This window comes from Loxodonta africana, chromosome 16 (genome assembly GCF_030014295.1).
Source record: "Loxodonta africana isolate mLoxAfr1 chromosome 16, mLoxAfr1.hap2, whole genome shotgun sequence".
NCBI classification, from domain to species: domain Eukaryota; kingdom Metazoa; phylum Chordata; class Mammalia; order Proboscidea; family Elephantidae; genus Loxodonta; species Loxodonta africana.
The window spans coordinates 61,440,593-61,462,602 of NC_087357.1; the positions used below are offsets into that span (position 1 = coordinate 61,440,593).

Genomic DNA, 22,010 nt, shown 5'->3' on the forward strand with positions numbered 1-22,010 from the left:
GTGACAAATGTATCGTACTAATGTAAGATATTAATAATAGGGTAAACTGGGTGTGGGGTATATGGGAACTATCTGTACTATCTTTGTAACTTTTCTATTGGCAGTGTATAGGAAGGTAAATTGAAACAACTTCACTGGAGGGCATTTTTATAATAGATAAAAATAACCTGTATCCTTTGAAGCAGCAACTTCACAGGCAGGACGTGACCATCAATGTACACAAAAAATGTTTTTTACAGTGTTATGTACAATAGCAAAACCTCAGAAATTAACCAGAAGCCTATAAATTCAGGATCATTTAAATAAACTGTTGGAAGCCCTGGTGGTGTAGTGGTTAAGTGCTACAGCTGCTAACCAAAAGGCTGGCAGTTCGAATCCACCAGGCCCTTCTTGGAAACTCTGTAGGGCAGTTCTACTCTTGTCCTGTAGGGTCGCTTTAAGTCGGAGTCGACTCAACCAGCAACAGATTTGGTTTGGTTTTTATAGAAATCTCAGTGTGGAATGCAATGTAGACATTAAGACTAATACTGTAGAACAATATTTAGGATGCATGAAAATGCCAATCGTAAAAGCTATATACTGTGTCATGCATTTCCACGATCATCATTTCATTATATGTGCATATCTCCTGGATCTGGTAAAATAATCTTTAGAGATGATATTAAGTTCTTTTAGTGATTTAAAGTCACTTTATAAATGACTTGAAGAGTTATTTTAGTACATATTTTTTTATTATAATAAGTATATCAAACATTGTTCCACAGCCCTGTCATTATGTTTAGAAGCCAGTGCTTTTTCAACTAATGGCAGTGAAGGAGCACTTTTTCATTACCACAAATTTATGCATGTGTGTTTTAGGTATATTACACAATAGATTAAAAAAAAAAGTGGAATACACAGTCAATAAAATGTTCCCTGTGGTTGTCTCTGACTGGTAGGATAAAGATAATTTTTATTTTACTTTTGGTGACTTTCTACATTTACCAAACGTTCTTGGAGAAATCACAGAATATTTTTTGTGATCAGGAAAAAAAAAGGCTTTAAATGTTAATATTTTTTCAAAAATACATATTTCATTCATATGAAGCCATCTAAAGCATTGAAATTGACATCATCTTTTTGTAAAAAAAAGATTGATTTTTACCTTGCTTTTCTGAGTGAAAAAAATAATAAAACCAAAAAATTTTTTATTTTTTTTTTCTGAGTGGGTCTAGTTTATACACAAATTATCAGTCACAGAAATTGATACTATCGTGGGTGTACTTTCTACTTTTCTATTAGGTAAATTTTCATGAGCTGTTACAATCACTGCTGTGTTTGATTTGTCTTCTCATACTTTTTCCTTTTAGGTTGGTGTTTGGAATGCTTTATCCTGCGTATTATTCCTACAAAGCTGTGAAAACAAAAAACGTGAAAGAATATGTAAGTATAGTTTCCTGAGTGCTTAATCCAGGCTGACTGTGTAATGATGTACAAGGTTAGAGAAACCCATTATTCTTTTAGAAACAGCTGTAATATTTTGGGTTAAAATAACGGTTTAAATGCGAAGTAATGAAGTCACTCTTTTTTTAAGAAACTAATTTTGAAGACAATTCTAAAGTGGACTTCGAAAAATCATTCACTGTCATTGGCACTTAAGTAAATGTATGGTTCCCAGGATAGTCATCAGAGATAGCTCTTAATTTAGTCTGTAAATTCCAGTATATTAAGGGGTTGGTTTGGGGGAGCGTTTGTTGTTTGTTTGTTTTTAGCCTTACAGATTTATTGGTACATTGAGAATATATCTCTCTGGGCCCAAAGCCTTTTTCTTGTGTCATCGGGGTTTTATTGCTTTCTGATCGATTCAGATATGCAGATACTTTATCACTACTGACAGATGTAATCTTTTTTCCTTCATGAAACAAGCTGGATTTGTAGTGATTTCCTTTTGACTACTCAACATTTTTTCTTCTCTCTTTCAGTTTCTTCTTCCCTGTTCTCTAGTATTGTGGCTCCTCCTCCCCCCCCCCCGCCGCTTCTCCTTATTGTGTTTATTTTTTCTCATTTCTATAAGTTCTCTTCTTTCCCAATTTTATCCATACTGTTTCATGTAACGAGCCTTTTCCACCTATAAATCTTGGCATAGTTTACCATCTGTGATGGAATGAATTTTCAGAGAATAGCAGAGGAGATCTTATTGGTGGATAGTCAGCAGGGGTCAGGAGTCGGTAGGGAGGTAAGGAGTCGGTACATCAGTAGCCGTGGCTTCCCTCCCCACCCCGCACCCCGCCACGCCTACTGAAATTCACACAGCATAAAATGAGTCCTTTTAAAGGGAGTAATTCCGTGGCATTTAGTTTCGCAATATTGTGCAACTACCATCTCTATCTTATTCCAAAACATTTTATCACTACAGTATAAAGCCCTGTGCCCATTAAGCAATCACTTCTTATTCACTCTCTCTAGACCCTAGCAACCACCAGTCTGCTTCCTGTTCATGGATTTACCTATCCTGAATACTTCATAGAAATGGAATCAGACAATATGTGACCTTTGCTTCTGGCTTCTTTTACGTAACGGAATATTTTTGAGATTCATCTACATTGTAGTATGTATCAATACTTCATTCCTATTTCTGACTCATATTTCATCAGAGCCTTGGTGGCGCAGTGTTTAAGAGCTCAGCTGCTAACCACAAAAGTCGGCAGTTTGAATCCACCAGCCGCTCCTAGAAACCATTTGGGGCGGTTCTACTCAGTTCTATACGGTGGCCGTGAGTTGAAATTTACTCGAAGGCAGTGGGTTTGGTATTGTATGTATATACCACATTTTGTTTATGCATTCATCCACTGATGGACATTTGGGTTATTTCCACCTCTGAACATTCATGTGCAAGGATTTGTTTGAGTACCTGTTTTCAGTGCTTTGGGCTATATAGCCATGGTTCATTTTAAGGAAGCTTGGATGGTAGTCTTCGCATCCAGCTCATCAAATGATCAGAGATCCAATCATAGTTCTTAATTCTCTTTGTTTATTGTTTTATCCTGGGAAAACTGAAACCTTTTTAACTAACCTATTCTGTTGGAACTTTTTTGGTCACTTTTTCTCTTTTATATAAAACTATTTTGAAGTGATATATATACAAGTCAATGAGAACGGTGGAATGTATCTATCTAGCAGAGTTAAAGAAGTTACTTGGTGAAGCTCTGAAAGTTTTCTATCCTGTTGTCCTAGTTTCCTAGTGCTGCTGTAATAAAAATAACACACATGGGTGGTCTGAATGAATGGGAATTTATTGTCCCACAGTTTGGGAGAGTAAAAGTCCAAATTCAGGTCATCAGTAGGGCTGTGCTATCTCTGTCTTGGCTCTAGGGGAAGGTCTTTCATTGTCCCACTCAGCTTCTGTAACCCTGAGCATTCCACCCTACTCCAGTGTGACCTCATTAATATAACAAAAGAACGCCTATTTCCAAACATTCTTACAAGCACTGGTACAGGGGTTAGGACTTCATTATATCTTTTGGGGGGACACAGTTGAATCCATAACACCTTTTATCTAGAAGCGGTGAAATAGTCTCAAGCCATAGAGACAAGTTTAAGTCCTATTAGTAATTTAAAGTAATTTTATGGATGCTTTTAAGAGGCCTATTTTAATATATGTTGTAATAAATACCTAAGTAGTGTTTCGCAGTACTATCATACGTTACGTAAGTAGCTTTTAGAAGCCAGTGCTTATCTTCTAAAACAGTGATTTTTAAGAAACCTGTGGAAAGAAATTAAAGACCAGTTTCTTTAATTTCCAGTAAGTCATACACTAATACTTTTATAAAATAAAATAAAAAATTATTTACTAGAAGAGTGGAATGGAAAAAAAAATACAGAAAATACGGTCCAACTTTTTTTATTACTATATTCAATAGACATGAAATTACTCTGTGCATTTTTGTGATTATAACAACACAATAACACTTCAGAACTTTGCACTTGTCCATAGACAACACCTGACTGTAATAATGTAATCAGAATTATCTTTTGAAAGATAAAAAGTTGGTTTTCATTTTCAGACACCATGAAATTTGAACTGGGGAATATACTACTGGCCAGTGTTTAATAAATGTGACCCTTCTCCCTGTTTGGGATGTTTGTGGTACTGTTGTTAAATGAGGTCTTTTTCTGAATCTAATAACTGTACAGTTGAAGTACAGGGTGATTTGTCTCACTTATAAAGCATTATAGATAGCCAGAATACCAAATAACTGGTGTGTCTGTGTGTCTTTGTGTATGTATTTGTGCTTAAAATATTTTCCCATCTCCCTTCCTAAACCTGCTTGCATTTGGGGGGGTGGGGGCAGGGGGGAATTAAAGTACGAATTGAAAACGTTTAGCTGAGAAGCCCTAATATTATGAGGATATTATCAGCAGGCATAGAAATACCATCCCCTAAAAAAAAAAAAAAAAAATATGTAAGAGGATAGTAATAAATATAAAGCCAAAACCAAACCAAACCCATTGCTGTCAATTCCGACCCATAGCGACCCTATAGGACAGAGTAGAACTGCCACATAGAGTTTCCAGGGAGCACCTGGTGGATTCGAACTGCTGACCTTTTGGTTAGCGGCTGTAGCACTTAACCACTACGCCACCAGGGTTTCCAATAAATATAAAGTTATTAAATAAATAATAATAAAAAGAAATATATTTGCCATGTGTAAATGAACGCTAAAAGAAGAGAAAAAGGTGGTGTTGTTTAGGGATTAGCCTAAGAACCATTGTAGAAAGATTTGTCCATTTATCACTGTGTATCAATTTAGCTTTGTTAATTTTTAAAGACTTATTACATGGATTTGTGTGTTTTATACAATAACTCGAATTTTTATCACTGGACTATTTTTTAAATTTGGAAGTAATGAGGATGATCCTACCCTGGAACCAAGGACCCCTTAGTGGCACAGTGGTTAAGCGTTTGGCTGCTAACTGGAAGGCCAGTGGTTGGAACCCACCAGCAGCCCCTCGGGGGAAAGATTTGGCAGTCATCCTTCTGTAAAGATTTCATTCTTGAAAACCTAATGGAGCAGTTCTAATCAGTCCTATAGGGTCGCTATGAATAAGAATCAACTCGATGGCACACAACAGCAGCAGCCCTGGAACCTTAATTCAGCTTTGTAAGTTCATTTAACCTACATAAGAGAATCCATTAGCACTCCTACTTGAACCGATGAGAAAACTATACAACTTGCTATGTGTTTGTATGTATGGATAGGTGGATACTTAGCATATTACCTTGCACAGTTCTTTTTATACAGTAACTCATTATTAACAAAGAAAGTAAGAGTTATCCATACATAATGTTGCCATAAGGAGCCATGGTGGTACAACGGTTAAGCACTTGGCTCCTAACCAAAAGGTCAAGTCAGAGGTTCAAACCCACCATCGGCTCCTTGGGAGAAAAAACCTGATGATCTACTTCTGTACAGATTACAGCCTAGGAAACCCCATGGGGCAGTTCTATGGTGTCGTATAGGGTCAATATGAGTTGGAATTGGCTCAGTGGCATACAACACCAATATTGCTGTAGTATTGTGAGTCTGAAACAAATTTTTTAATCATCCCTCTTTGAAGACCAGAATAATTAATGAGTAATTGAAGCAAAACTAGGGAAGTACGGAATTTTTATGCAAATAACCCAGCCTACTGTGTTTCTGTGCTGGCCAACGCCCCCTCTGAGGCACCTTCACAACCACTGCCGTGCCAATCCTCTTCCACATGTTGCTGTAAAAAAAAAAAAAATTTAGTATGCCACACTTATGAAAATACCTCACAGGGGAGGGCAAGCCTGGCAAACAAACGCGGAAGGCACACGTTATTTGCGTAAAAATATGATAGACAAGCAGGTAGCCAGAGCCAGTTTGATAATTACATGGTTATCAACTCTACTTCACAAATAAAAAAAGAGCTAAAAGCAAAAATGGCCACATATTTGAACAGGAAGGACAAAGCATCTGCTTTTGACAAGGAAATGTGATACAGCTCTGAAGACCTCCCAGTAACCAAGTTGCCTGCCATCAAGGCTGCTAAACTAAATTGAGATGTCGTCTTGGAGTAATAACAACCCTTGTGTTTGTGTAATTTCCTACCAACTTCAAAATATGTCTGTATATTATTGTTAGTTTCCTATTGTTTCTTTAACAAATTACCACATCCTTAGTGGCTTAAAAACAACACAGATTTATCCTCTTACAGCTCTAGAGGTCAGAAGTGTGAAATGGGCCTACAAGGCTGTGTTCCCTCTGGAGGCTCTAGGGGAGAATCTGTTTCCTTGTCTTTTCCAGCTTCTAGGGGCCGCCTGCATTCCTTGGCTCACGGCTCCATTCCTTGATCTTCAGAGCCAGCAATGTCAGGCTGAGTCTTTCTCACACTGCCATTTCAGGTTCTCTCTCTTCTGCCTTTCTTGTGGCCCACCTGAATAACCCAGGATAATCTCCCCATCTCAAGGTTAGCTAATTAAAAATGCATTGCCACCGAGTCTGTTCCAACTCATAGCAACCCTATAGGACAGAGCAGAACTGCCCCATATGGTCTCCAAGGAGCGCCTGGTGGATTTGAACTGCTGACCTCTTGGTTAGCAGCTGTAGCTCTTAATCACAACCACACCAGGGTTTCCAAAGCAACTTTAATTCCATCCACAACCTGATTTTTCCTTTATTGTGTAACCTAACATATTTATAAGTTCTGGAGGTTAGGAGGTAGAATTGTGATGGAGGGGCAGCAGGGGGGTATTGTTTTGCCTACACAATAATACCTCACTGGTCCTTATTACAACCCGATAAAGTATACATGGAAGGCATTCCAGTATTACAAGCTCAGAGAAGTTAATTTATCTAGGGTCTCATGGATTGTAAAGACAGGATTGGTACCAGATCAGAGATCTTCTGTTTCTAATATTTCATTCATTCTTCTCTACCATGCTGCCTTTAAAAAGGTAGGTTAGGATCCAAGCTTCACAAAAGGAGTTAAAACAGCTCTCACAACCAGCCAGTGAATATGCTTCAGATTAGTTCCAAAGGCAGACCTTCACGCATCACAACCATATGGACACTTCCAGGAGGGGCAACGAGACAGCTTAACCAGAACTAGGACCAGACTCATAAGCATCTCAGTCACCTGTGAACAAAGAGTTTGAAGAAGAAATGAGACATTTTTGAAAGTCCTGTAAAGTCTTGGCAATCCTTTAAGTGCTTCCAACCTAAATTTACCTCTGTCAGAAAATTTGAGTATCACTTCCTGGCACCCACCTCTCAAAGGAGGCTGTCTTACCTCAACTTAGCCATCAAGTTTAACCTCTGACTGTAATTAACAGTTTTATCAGGACTCTGACCTCATAAAGTTTTCCTGTATGGTCATTACGTCCAAATTTGCTTTATTTTTTCATACGGTAGTTTTTTAGTAAAAATAATCTTAAAACTGCAGCTATATTTTTAATAGCCCTATAACTACCTGCTATTATATTGTTATTTGAACATGTGTTTGTTGTTCTCCACCAGAATGTAAACTCCATAAGGGAGGAGTTTGGTTGCTTTGTTAATTGTTACATTCTCATAGCTAGAACAGTATATGGTATATAGTAGGTACTCAGTATTTTTTGAGTGAATGAATGAGAAAAGGAAGAAGAGTTGACTTTTAAGTCTATATCAGATATTACATTATGTTTACAAGAGCTTGTATATTTCTTAATTGGATTGGACTAGTTTCTCATCTGGAAACCCTGATGGCATAGTGGTTAAGAGTTCGGCTGCTAACCAAAAGGTCAGCAGTTCGAATCCACCAGCCGCTCCTTGGAAACCCTATGGGACAGTTCTATTCTGTCCTGTAGGGTTGCTGTGAATCGGAATCGACTCAATGGCAACGAGTATACAGGTAGTTTCTCATCTTTGATTCTATAGGTCGGTGAGTATACAGTTCAGTCTGAACATTTATCCCAAAGGCCGCCCCCCCCCCGCTTTTTCTTTTTTTTTGGGTATTTGGTTCTGACCTAAATTTCACTGTTACCTACTTCAAAATTATTTTCAGGAAGCAAACATTTTCAGTTTATTTACTTCTTCCCACCCTAACTACTACCATTCCCCTTAAGCCTGCAAATAGTAGATTGCACCTGATAAAACAGATGCTGTGTTCAAATCAAAACAAATGGGAAGTGCTGTATATTTTGGCAGCCCTCCTTTCTTCCTTCGCCTATTTTTAAAACAGAGCTTTCCTAGGGTATAATTTCCTGTATCGTGCGGCTGACATGGCCTCCTTAAAGTCTTTCAGTCTTGCAGTAATTGAAATGTAAACTTATTGAAGAGTTAGTACGGTTTTGCAAATTTTTTCAGGCTCTTACCATCTCAGGACTTGAAAATAGAGTGTTTACTTCCAAGTCCATGTGTAATTGCTCTAGCTTTTCTAGGAAGCCAGTGTTCTAAGAATGCTGAAGAAAGTGGCAGTGAGAAGATTAACAAACAGCCCCTAAAAATCAAAATCAGACATTTGGTCCTGAGATTTACTGTGAGCAGGAACAAAGAGCAGACAAAACTCTAGGAGAGTGCTCTTTAAAAGGCATAGAAATGGCACTCTAAAACCCCAGTGACTTTGTTTTTGAAAGTGACCTAATATTTGGCTGAATATTTGGGGGAATTGAAAGTGAAAAAATTTATACCACATGCCAGTTCTACAGTTTTTGCTGATTAGTCAACTCTGAAGTTGTTTTAGGGTACAGAAAAGGGGAAAAAGTATCAAATAATCTTTCTTTACTGTTAAGAAGTGTTCCCCAGGCATCTTTTGAAATTTTGGGTTAAAAGTATTAATTTGATACAAGGATTTGAATAATTAGGAAAGTATAAAGATTAACCCACTGATAAAGGTGGGATTTTTACTGAATTAGTTTTGTCAGGCCAAGTGCTTGTCTGGGTCTTCCCCCGCCGCCCCACCCCCGTTCTGTCTGCTTTTGATTTAGGCTTTCTTTTTTATCAAAGCTGTATTAATAAAACAGTTTCCCACCCTACCCGTTCCCTATTTTTCATTCTCTAAAAGTAATCACTTTCATCTCTTTTATCTTAATCTTTTAGTATTATGGATTGAATTGTATTCCCCCCAAATTTATGTTGATATCCTAATCCCTGGTACCTGCGAACATAACTTCGTCTGGAAATAGGGTCTTTGAAGATGTTATCAGTTAACATGAGGTCATCCTGGAGCAGCCTGGGTCCTAATACAACCTTAGTGATGCCCTATGAAAAAGGAGAAGAGACACAGCGAGACAAAGGGAAGAGGACCATGTCATGAATGAGTTAGGCTGTGGCTGCCAGCCAGTGAACACCTGAGGCTACCTGATGCTGGAAGGGACCAGAAAGGATCTTTTCCTGGAGCCTTATTAGAAAACGTGGCCCTTTGGACACCCTGAATTCCAACCATAGCCTCTAGAACTGTGAGGCAATATCTATTCATATAAACCACTATGTGGTATTTTGTGATACTTTTTTACAGCAGCCCTAGGAAACAAATACAGAATTCACTTCTCTATTTCTAAAATAACATGCTTATATTGTTATTTCTTAATCTTTCAGGTGTGCATCATCAATTGACTTCCTCCTGTGAAAGATGATTTATGTAGTTACCCAAGGCTATGTACACATGAGTATTTACCTATAGCCTCCCAGCATCATTATACTGTAATTTGGGTTCGATCAGTGTTCAGTATTTGCATCCTTCAGATTAAGTTAGAAAGAACCAGTAGCATATAAAGATTAAGAACACAGCATTGGGAACAAGCCTGCCTGGGTTATCCTCCCAGCCATACTCGTTACTAGCTATACTTTTGAGCAAACTGTTTGACCTTTTTGTGCCTCAATTTCCTGATCTGTAAAATGAGTACAGTAGTAGGACTTATAAAGATTATGTGAGTTAACATACATAAAGCATTTAAACCAGTACCTGACTTGTAGCTGATCTCTACTGTATCTTACCATTACTGTTCCTTTCCTGTATAATAGTTTGTTTTCCCTGGTGTTATTTGTTGTCTTTTTTTCTTTTTCATTTGTTTGGTATTCTATGCTTCTTGCAAGTGCAAACCCAAACTCTGCCCCATAATGTAAATTTCTTCTCGGTGCGTTCACATCTGCTAGGTACTCTGGACTGGGTCTTCTCTGGGCCAGCAGCACAGCTCTCATCAGTCATACAACTTCCTCCACCAGCATGCTGGGGAGTCCCTTTACCTCACACTTGTTTTGGACTCTGTTTTCTTTCTTTTTTTTTTTTTTTTTTTTGGGTCCAATGAGGCATTTTGTTTGTATGTATGTATTACACCCTTAGAAAAAGAATCACAGGATTTTCCCTCCTATGTGTTTTTGTCTTGCTTCCTCATGGTCTCTGATACCAGCTGAAGTCGTCAGTACAATGAAACCACACTGATAGGCTGGGAGCAGATTAAAACAAGCGAAAACAAACCCGTTGCCAATGAATTGATTCTGACTCATAGCAACCCCATGGGAGGAAGTAGAACTGCCCCGTAGGGTTTCCAAGGAGGGCTGTTGGATTCGAACTGGCAGCCTTTTGGTTAGCAGCCAAATGTTTAACCATTACACCACCAGGGTACTTTTCTAGATCTTTGAGTTGCACATCAAATCTGAGGCTGATCACTGCACACTTGTTTAACCTGCCTGTGTGGTTCAGAACAATTTTCCCAGCTCTGTGATCATCAGTAATTTCAAATTCACCGCTGTAACCATGCTTCCTCATCACAGTTAGAAACCAAACGATGACTTTGGAGCATGGCTTGATAAGAACCTGGCATTTGCCTCTCTTCTGGTGTTATTGATGCTCTTAAGAGCATTGGCCAGGACATTCTTGCTCACCATTATGGTGGCATGGAAAGATGGTGGAAAGACGGATTCTCTGATTTTCCTTTTTCTTTCTTATTTTGATTATTGAAGGAAACCCATTTACTTCAAGTAAATTAGATGTATCAGTACATAACTTCATTGCTGAAGTATCTGATACTGTTACAGTCCTCAAGTGACTTATAATTCTTCCTTATGAATTCTAAATACAATTACCTCATGATCGTCTTAGAATCATTATAACCCACCCACTTTAGGAAGACCAAAAAACCAAACCCAGTGCTGTCAAGTCAATTCCGACTCATAGCGACCCTATAGGACAGAGTAGAACTGCCCCATAGGGTTTCCAAGGAGCGCCTGGTGGATTCGAACTGCCAACCCTTTGGTTAGCAGCTGTAGGATTTAACCACTACGCCACCAGGGTTTCCCACTTTAGGAAAAAGGAAGCAAGAGTTAAATTTGAATGGGATTATGTAATTGGAGAGTTTAAAAGGAACGCTTAACGTAGTTGTTCCTACAGCTTTAGGATGTGAGTTAGAATTACCCTTGACCTCTATGAAGTAAATTGAAAACATTGCCACAATTGTCACACTAAGATGTAGCTAGCCATCCTCAGCTGACTTGTCCTTTTATAGCTTTCAATGCCCATGCTTTGAAAAACATACACAAATAAAAAATTTTTTAAATCTCACAACAGCACTTAAACCTACAAGGCTAAATCAGGCTTTTGTTAATATCTGGGAAGAATTGTACTAACTGTAGTGCCAGTGGATATAGATTTTGAAAGCAGTGACAGAAATAGTTGTTACCATTAAAGGAAAATGTTGCTAAGAAGTAATTTGGAGGGAGGCCTAGCCACCTCCACCCTAGTCCCTAGTGACAGAATAGCTTCAAATCTTAAAAGCTGCCAATAACCGAAAAAATTAACTGCCACTGCCCTCACGATGGGGACAACTGCGTTCAGAGGCAGTTCCGCCTTCCCCTTAGTGCTATGCCTCTTTCTTATCTGTTTAGAAACCATAACCTGACTACTTGAGAAAACCCCCAGTAAGTTCTGAAAGGGAGAGATAATAATTGACTATTGGAGAAAATCGAAAGTGTAGTAACAGATGGATTCAAAAATAAAAATGAAATAATGCATACCACAGTTTATATTCTTGGGTATAACAGCTTTCAAAGCTTTTATTTTGAAAAGGACGGGGGAAAAGAAAAAAAGTAACGTTCAACTCACAAAGCAAGAAAAATGTCAAAACCAAAAGAAAAGTAAGGTTGTAAGCTAAATAAGGAAGGAAAGGAGAATGAATAAAGCAACATAAAGGCAGAAATGAATTACCAAAAAAAATCAAGGGAATTAATGTACCTCAGAGTTTTTCCCCGAGTAAGCCTAATAAAATAAATAGCTCAGGTGAGGGGAAGGATAGAAAAAGCATGGACAAAATGGGAAACAAGAAAAGAGCTTAGACAAGCAATACTAAATTTAAGTCACAAGGAAAATATTAAACTACCTGATTTTTTCTTTTTTTAATATCAGCTAAAGATTACCTTACTTACGCAATGAAATTTCCCACTCTTACAGAATACCAGACTCTGCTTTGGAATGCCCGGCTCTGGACATCATTTTCCCATTATGTAATTTCGGAAATGCTCTGCTTTACCACCTACAGCTGTAATAATCTGATCGTCAGCCAGATTGCCATCACACTTTGAAAGGTCCTCCTAAAAATATCAAAACTAGAGCTGTTTCTGAAAATTTTAGCTAAGTAAGAGAAATAAAATCTTTCCCCAAAACCTCAAAAGTGCATGAGAAAGATATTACTTAAGAAATGGAAATGTGAAGAGATACTCTTTTGAAAACCTATAAAAAAAAATATTAAGATATATTGTATAGACAAATATATATCTTAAATTTTATCTGTCTCTTGGCTGTCAAAATAAATGTAGACCAATTCCATTTTTTTTAATCACAGATCCAAACCCTGAAAGTATAATGGAAAAATGCTTCAAAGTGTCTTGAAAAGTCACAGAAATAGATTGAATAATTTACATTTTAAAAAATTATGGTAACTTCCAGAGGGTCCCAACAAGTAGCTTTTAAATGAAGATCTAACACTTTGGTTTTCTGTGTTCCACAGATCCTGGTTAATAGGAGTGTCAGAATAAATTGCTGGAGCACATTGGTGAAGTTTTTGCCATTGGCGTTATATTTGAATATAATTTCAGCCTAGTAATCAAGGTTCTTAAGGAGCTCTGGTGGTGCAAAGTTACATGCTAACAGAAAGGACAGGTTGGCAGTTCAAACCCACCAGTGGCTCCATGGGAGAAAAGACAAGGTGATCTGTTTCCTTAAAGATTATAGCAGAGGAAACCCTGTGGGGCAGTTCTTTTTCATATAGGGTCACTATGAGTTGGAATCAACTGGGTGGCACATAACAACAATCCTCGTTCTTGCCTTTTCTCTATGGGAATAGGTTTACTCTTAGGAGAATCTAAGGGTGCTTTTTTCTTGGGAAGGGAGAAAGCCTCCAGGGAATGGTAATTGCCAGATAGTTCTGGGCTCTTGGATGAATAGATAACAGGCACATTTCCTCATGGGTAAAAAAGCCTGTTGGACTGCCCTTCCCTGCGTAGTTTGCTCAAGTATCTTCCATCGATAGCCAGGAACAGTGCCTCTGGGAGGTGGACTCACACCCCAGCTTCTTCCACTTTGTGAGGTTTTTGGTATTTTAAAAAAAAATGACGATATGCCTAAGCAGTGTTACGAAAACAAGGGCACACTTTAAATGTTTACATTGGACAAGTTATCACAGAAAACTGAACTCATCTCTTCTCTAAGCCCTCAGCTCTCACATTCTCTGTCTTAGGGAAGCATTCGCAGAGCAGCCTCCCACTGCAGTGCTTCTCCCACTTTAAGAACTGTATGAATCCCCTGGGGATCTTGTTAAAGTGCAAATTCTGACTTGGTGGGCCTGGGATGGACCCGATGCTGTCTTGTTTCAAACCGACTTCCAAGCGATACCAGTACTGCTCAGCTACAGACCGCATTTCAAGTAGAAAAGGATTTTGTGCATATCAAAATACTAGTTATGTATCAAAACTACTCATGGGACATGCTTTTTAAACACCTGGCTGCCCTCCCTCTGCAGATTGTGATGATGGGGGCCTAGGAATCTATGTTTTTTGGGTTTTTTTCTTCTTAATTCTCCAAGTGATTCTTATCCACAGCCAAGTTAAAAAAAAAAAAAAAAAAAAAAAAACACTGATTACAAGGCATCTTATTTTATTTTAAAAGTGGATAATCATTACCCTGTGCTTTTTTTTTTAATAATTTTTATTGAGCTTTAAGTGAATGCTTACAGATCAAGTCAGTCTGTCACATATAAGCTTATATACACCTTACTCCATACTCCCACTTACTCTCCCCCTAATGAGTCAGCCCTTCCAGTCTCTCCTTTCGTGACAATTTTGCCAGTTTCTAACCCTCTCTACCCTCCCATCTCCCCTCCAGACAGGAGATGCCAACACAGTCTCAAGTGTCCACCTGCTATAAGTAGCTCACTCTTCATCTGCATCTCTCTCCTACCCATTGTCCACTCCCTTCCATGTCTGATGAGTTGTCTTCGGGAATGGTTCCTGTCCTGGGCCAACAGAAGGTTTGGGGACCATGACCACCGGGATTCCTCTAGTCTCAGTCAGACCATTAAGTCTGGTCTTTTTATGTGAATTTGGGGTCTGCATCCCACTGATCTCCTGCTCCCTCAGGGGTTCTCCATTGTGCTCCCTGTCAGGGCAGTCATCGGTTGTAGCCGGGCACCACCTAGTTCTTCTGGTCTCAGGATGATGTAAGTCTCTGGTTCCTGTGGCCCTTTCTGTCACTTGGGCTCATAGTTATCGTGTGACCTTGGTGTTCTTCATTCTCCTTTGATCCAGGTGGGTTGAGACCAATTGATGCATCTTAGATGGCCACTTGTTAGCATTTAAGACCCCAGATGCCACATTTCAAAGTGGGATGCAGAACGTTTTCATAATAGAATTATTTTGCCAATTGACTTAGAAGTCCCCTTAAGCCATAGTCCCCAAACCCCCACCCTTGCTCCACTGACCTTTGAAGCATTCAGTTTATCCCAGAAACTTCTTTGCTTTTTGGTCCAGTCCAATTGAGCTGACCTTCTGTGGATTGAGTATTATCCTTCCCTTCACCTAAAGTAGTTCTTACTTACTAACTAATCAGTAAATAACCCTCTCCCACCCTTCCTCCCTCCCCCTCTCGTAATCACAAAAGTATGTGTTCTTCTCAGTTTATACTATTTCTCAAGATCTCATAATAGTGGTCTTGTACAATATTTGTCCTTTTGCTTCTGACTAATTTCGCTCAGCATAATGCCTTCCAGGTTCCTCCATGTTATGAAATGTTTCACAGATTCGTCACTGTTCTTTATCGATGCGTAGTATTCCATTGTGTGAATATACCACAATTTATTTACCCATTCACCCGTTGATGGACACCTTGATTGCTTCCAGCTTTTTGCTATTGTAAACAGAGCTGCAATAAACATGGGTGTGCATGTATCTGTTTGTGTGAAGGCTCTTATTTCTCTAGGGTATATTCCGAGGAGTGGGATTTCTGGGTTGTATGGTAGTTCTATTTCTAACTTTTTAAGAAAACACCAGATAGATTTCCAAAGTGGTTGTACCATTTTACATTCCCACCAGCAGTGTATAAGAGTTCCCATCTCTCCGCAGCCTCTCCAACATTTATTATTTTGTGTTTTTTGGATTAATGCCAGCCTTGTTGGAGTGAGATGGAATCTCATCGTAGTTTTAATTTGCATTTCTCTAATGGCTAATGATCGAGAGCATTTTCTCACGTATCTGTTAGCTGCCTGAATATCTTCTTTAGTGAAGTGCGTGTTCTTATCCTTTGCCCACTTCTTGATTGGGTTTGTCTTTTTGTCATTGAGTTTTGACAGAATAATATAGGTTTTAGAGATCAGGCGCTGGTCGGAGATGTCATAGCTGAAAATTCTTTCCCAGTCTGTAGGTGGTCTTTTTACTCTTTTGGTGAAGTCTTTTGATGAGCATAGGTGTTTGATTTTTAGGAGCTCCCAGTTATCTGGTTTCTCTTCATCGTTTTTGGTAATGTTTTGTATTCTATTTATGCCTTGTATTAGGGCTCCTAATGTTGTCCCTATTTTTTCTTCCATGATCTTTATCGTTTTAGTCTTTATGTTTAGGTCTTTGATCCACTTGGAGTTAGTTTTTGTGCATGGTGTGAGGTATGGGTCCTGTTTCATTTTTTTGCAAATGGATATCCAGTTGTGCCAGCACCATTTGTTAAAAAGACTATCTTTTCCCCAATTAACTGACACTGGGCCTTTGTCAAATATCTACCTTGTACTTTTTTAAGTAAATTTATTTATGCAGACAGGCACAAAATAACAAATGATTTGTTTTACAGACATTTGTATGTAAATTGATTGGTTAACAACCAGAGATATGTTACAGAAAAATAATATGTTGAGAAAATTGAGTGTATGATTAGGGAAATAAGGATAATAAGTTAAACTTTCTCCTAGTGTCCATGTTTTGGTGAAGTTTCCCTTTAGAATCATCCACCTCTGTCTCTGTACCTGTCTCCAGCCTCTTTGCTCCTTTCCCTCTGTTTACCCGCTGCCCTCTTGGTGGCCTGTACAGTGGTGTTCGGCCAACCCTGCCTTACCCCGAGAGTCTTGAGCTCTGTTACTTGCCTCTTTCTCCACTCATCCGAACCTGAACTTCACTTCTCCTGGTGAGACTGATTGCACATGCTTTTGAAGGAAAGTAGTTACTATAGTAACACAGGGTCATTCGCAGTAATGACAGAGGCTTATTCTTCCCAGAGTGTTTTCTGTGGCTCTTTGCTTTCTTGGAAAGACCACGTGGTCCTAGTATTATAAAAGCTGGCTCTTGTTATTTGAATGCTTATTGTATGTCTGAAGCATGCTGGTCAAGCCTATGGAATAAAGCTGTAAGTCTTACATAAAGAACGAAATTTTTTAATCACTTTCAGCCCTAGTCACCTGGAAAAAGAAGATATGTCTTTGAAACTACACAGAGGTGGTAGGATATTTTTTTTGCTTTTAGTGGCTAGGTTAGTTCCCTTGTGGAATTGACTGTGAACATAGATGAGGAACTGAGGAACCCAGGGGCCTAAGAAGTGATGCCAACCCTTTGGAGTACCTCACGTAGGAAACATAACGGGCCAAGACTTGGAGAACACTAAGGGAAAGAAAAAAGTAAGGTGAAAATTCAGGATGGAAATTAGGATGGTCAAGAAGAGGACCTGGCTGCTCCTCCTACCTGGTAGCCTCTTTCCCATGCTAAAACTCTGGAAAATTCTGTATGGTGCTATGAAAAGAGAACTGTGCCTCTTACGTGTGTTTATTATCCCAAGTAAACCAATAGGACATTAAATAATATAAAAAGTGAAGTGTGAATTCTCATCCTGTGTGGATGGAGAGAATTATTTTGGGCCTGAGAAGCCATTGCTTCCTAAATTCTGCTCCATAGAATAATTCCCACAAGTAGTTCCTGCTCTTTACAACTTCTTTTCAGTTTTCCTTTTTAATTAATTATGGTCTAGTTTTTAAACATTTTTGCACAGTTTCTTCTCTCCAGTTCCTCAAATTCTACTGAGGTCAGGGATGAAATACTTGAGGGTTCCATGACTTAAAAGCCCTGGGGAAGGCCAAGGCAGGATTGTGGCAGAGTTACCTGAATCTAGTTAGAGGCTCTTTGTTAATTACGATCTGCCTGGTTTTAATTTACTTAACATGAGATGTTGTTGATTCAGCCCCCAACTCATGGCAACCCTGCGCACAACAGAACAAACCACTGCCTGGCCTGGTGCTGTTCCTATGATTGGTTGGTTGCAGATCAAACCATCGTCATCCATGGAATTTTCATTGGCTGATTTTTGGAAATAAGACTTCCAGCCCTTTCCTCCTAGTCTGTCTTCATCTGGAAGATCTGCTGAAACCTGCTCAACATCATAGCAACATACAAGCCTCCACTGACAAATGGGTGGTGGCTGCACATGAGTTGTATTGTCTGGGAATCGAATCTGGCTCTCCCCTCATGCACGGCGAGAATTCTGCCACTAAGCCACCAATGCCTTCTTAACATGAGATACATCTATATAATAGTAGACTTTCTCCTTCAAAGCTACAGGATATTCTGTGAAGACTTTGGCAGTGATAACTAGAAACTGCAGGAAAAGGATTTTGCAAGGTCAGCATCTGAAAGTCTAACTCCCAAACATCTGAGGACTGGGTGCTGCAGAAAGTTAAAACGAAGGCAGACAGAGGCAGTGGGAGGAAAGTACCTCAAAGTTGAGGAAGCCGAAATCATTCCTAGCTTAGTATATTCACCCCCCACATATACCCAGTCTTATTTAAAAAATTATTTTTGAGTCATGGTCTGTATTACTCGGTTTGGATTCAACTTAAACTAGTTTATTTTCAAGCATGCTTCTAACTTGGCAGGGCTCTGGGAAAAATCCCATAACTGAGCCATCTGGGTTGGATAAAAGAGGGAGTTTTTCTATTTGATTTCTCACATTTTGTTCTCCTTTGCTTTTAATGGGGAAAAAATCATTTTGAAGTAACCAAATTATTGCATAAAGTTAATGAAACGGAGAAATGTTCTCAACTCCATACTGTTTCTAAAGAACTCTATATTAGGTCTTTCTGTTGTCTCTGAAATGTGGTGTAGAATGAATGCTTGGGCGAATTGACTTGAGTGAATAACGAATAATGGTCAGAAAATAAAGTTCTCTTTGGGTGGTCTGAAATTCAGCAGTGTTTATTTCTCTTCAGACTCAGCAAAGATTTTTTTTTTTTTTTTTCAGTGAAGCATGTTTTAGTATTTTATGCTCAGGCTTTACTTAGTGTGGTTACAATTTAAATCATTAGACACATGTAATTTTTCACTTTAACTGAAAGACCAATTTTGTGATTCTAAGAATCTAAAATTAAGATAAATTGAAAAGTTGTTTAATCTCTGATAATTTTGAAAACAACTTTGACAAAATAGGCTGTTTTGTATGTCATAAGCTGCTGTTTGCAATTCAGAGTTAATTGTTTGAATCTTATATCAATTCAGACATTATAACTTAAGAAATAGTTCATAGACGCCTTCCCCTGAGCTTGCTTTACCAAACATAGTGTGTGCTCAGTGCTGGGAATATGATGATGAATAAAACAGTTTTGGTCTGTATTGGTTGTAACAGAAAAACAGGGGAGGCAGGTTTTGAAGAAACAATTACACAGATATGCTACAAAGGAAGACTCTGTAATACTTAGATATTATATATTACCTTCAAGGGGGTGAGCATAGTTGAGTAGGCTTTCCTTAGGAAGCAAAGAGATTTCACTCATACAAGGCAGTGATAATATATAATATGTGATAAAATAGTAGTAGAATCAAACATTGTGCTGGCAATCACCCATTCTTATCCTTTTATATATCTTCTTTTATAAGTCCTTTCCATAAAAGCTTCTTGGGGATAGGAACTGCTTGACATCAGTGTTTATGTATTTCATGTCAAAGGCTTTGTTCATAATAGGCCTTAAGTAATACTTATTGAACTGATACAACACATTCATTTCTCTTCTTATCATGTAAGTATAAGTTAGTACAGTTCTATTATTTAACACATATTACTGTTGATTTCATTGCTATTATCATATCACACTGGCCATAGCGAGAATAGTTATATAAAGATATGATTTCAGACAAGTACTTTTTCATTAATAGGCAGTTGTAACTACAATTCCAGACTTAGGCATCTACAGCAACATGCCTGCCACCAGAACACGACAATATTCTGTATACTTGGAAACTTTGCAGTGCTCTCAGTTTCTGTGGTAGAAATCATAAGGATCATTTTACAGTTGTTATTCACTTTTTGTTTATTTGTCCTGGGATCTAAATCAATTTTATAAAAGTTTTATCTAAGAATGTAAATTGTAAAAACTTCTTTTGTTGAAACCTGTTAAAAGATCATGAAATGAGTTTTCCTTTTCCTTCTGCATCAGGGGTTGGTAAACGTATCTGTATTAAATGGAGCGTGGTCTTTGGATAGTAAATCTAGTCTATGGGTAGGTCCATTTTAAAATATCCTCTAATTCCGTTGGGAGAGTAAAACTAAAAACACCATCACATGACAGTCTGGGTTTCTGAAATGCTAAGGCTTTATAAAAGCCTTATGGATTTTGAGCAATAATAAAGCAAGCGCTGGCTTGATAATTTGATCTGTGCACTCTACAAACCAGAATGTAATTTTAGGTACCATGATTTTGTGTCACAGATGACTCCATGATCTTCGGGGGAACTTACCTAATTATAAGAGTATATCCTCTTAGAAAATAAATTCATTTTGATATTTAACTGATTTTAAGATGCCATTTGAAAAATCTTTCATTTATAAATATTTTATCTTAAACTATTTCTCATATTTTTATAGTCCCAAAAAATGTCATGGGTAAAGTACTTCATAATTGAAAAATGATTGCTATTTCGTTGTGACCACTTTCAAGAGACATTCATTGCAAAATAGGGAAAATGATAATATCTTGCACATACATTAGCCCAGTTTATTAGTTTATTCAATAAATCTTTCTGAGTACCTACCTATTTCGTGTCAGGCATGAGATATATTTTTGGGAAAGAAAATATTCAAGGCCAAGTAAGCAAAACAGGCCACTGGGCCACTAAAATATTTTTCATGTAGTCTTCCCGTTGACTTCTATGCACTTTATTATTTGTCTATCTCCTTGGCCTTTCACTCAGAATCTATTTGCTTTAAAATTGGTATATATTTCTAATGAGATTATTTATCTAATATCTTGGATTATTGAAAAGAAGATGGGATTGCTGCTGAGGTCATATACACTGACAATGCAGATGATAACAAGGCCACACAACTAGAAGCTGCACTTGCTGTGAGATCACAATAATATTTAAAATAGTATTTCTCTAAGGGTGCATGGAAAAATTAAGAAACACATAGTGGTGCTGGACACACAGCATGATGAATGTAATTAATTTCACTGAGCTCTACATGTAAAAAATATTAAAATGGCAAATGTTTGTTATATGTACATACATAAATATATATATTTACTTACCATAATTAAAAAAAAAAAAAGTAATTCTCTGGCTCTGCCCCAGTCTGCTATATGAGAACTTCAACACTTCTTACCTACCAACTTCTTCCCAAATACTTCTGAAAGTTCCCTGAGAATATCTCAAACAGACTTTCTTAAAATGATTAGAGCTCTCTCCTCCATTTCCTGATTATTGTAGTAATAGTACCCATCACTGCCAACCAAGGCCATAGCTGTACCACAGATAGCAACACCTGCCCAAGCCTAGAACCAGTGCCGTTGTGGCCTTGCACTCTTGATCTCCCACAGAAATTTTAGTGTATGAGAGCAGGAAAGACGAATCACTAGAAAAGGACATTATGCTTGTTAAAGTAGAGGGTCAGCAAAAATAAGGGAACCCTCAATGATGACTGACATAATGGCTTCAACAATGGACTCAGACATACCAACAATCATGATGATCGTTGGCACAGGACCAAGCAATGTTTCTTTTTGTTTTAGAAAAGGTCATCATGAGTTGAAACCAATTCGACAGCAACTAACAACAAAATAACAAGCTGCTGTAATAAGAATATACAGCAATGATGCAATGGCTGAAGGAATACAGAAATTTATTTCTCTCTCATCTAACAGTCCATGCTAGGTGTCCATTTTGGCAAGGAGTTCTCATGCAGCCATTTAAGGACTGAGGCTCTTCTCATGTTCAACATGTAGCGTGCAAGGTTGCCCTTTCCCTGCCATGCCAGCTCTAGCAGGAAGGAGGGAAGAGTGTGTGGAGGAGACACACCTACTTCTCAAAGGCTTTCTCAGTTCATCTTCTATTGGCGAGAACTAGACATGTGGCCCCACCTACCTCCAAAGTGGGGCTGAGAAGTACTGGCCCTGCCTGGGCAACCACTTCCTAGCCACAACTCTGTATTACGGCTTCTGATGGACAGGAAGTTGTCACCTCACACCTCTCTTGTTTCATTGTCCCAAACCTTTCATCGAAACCACCTGCTCTAACACCCAGATC

General features: G+C 38.3%; 1 protein-coding gene across 1 annotated transcript in view; it reads left to right on the top strand.

Annotated features, from left to right (window-relative positions):
* The window catches only part of REEP3 (receptor accessory protein 3), an 87,729-nt gene that overhangs the window by 36,710 nt on the left and 29,009 nt on the right, over positions 1-22,010 (top strand). Inside the window, exon 2 of the mRNA XM_064269628.1 lies at positions 1,350-1,422. Coding sequence (XP_064125698.1) covers positions 1,350-1,422 — 73 coding nt within the window. The remainder of the gene's footprint in view (positions 1-1,349; positions 1,423-22,010) is intronic.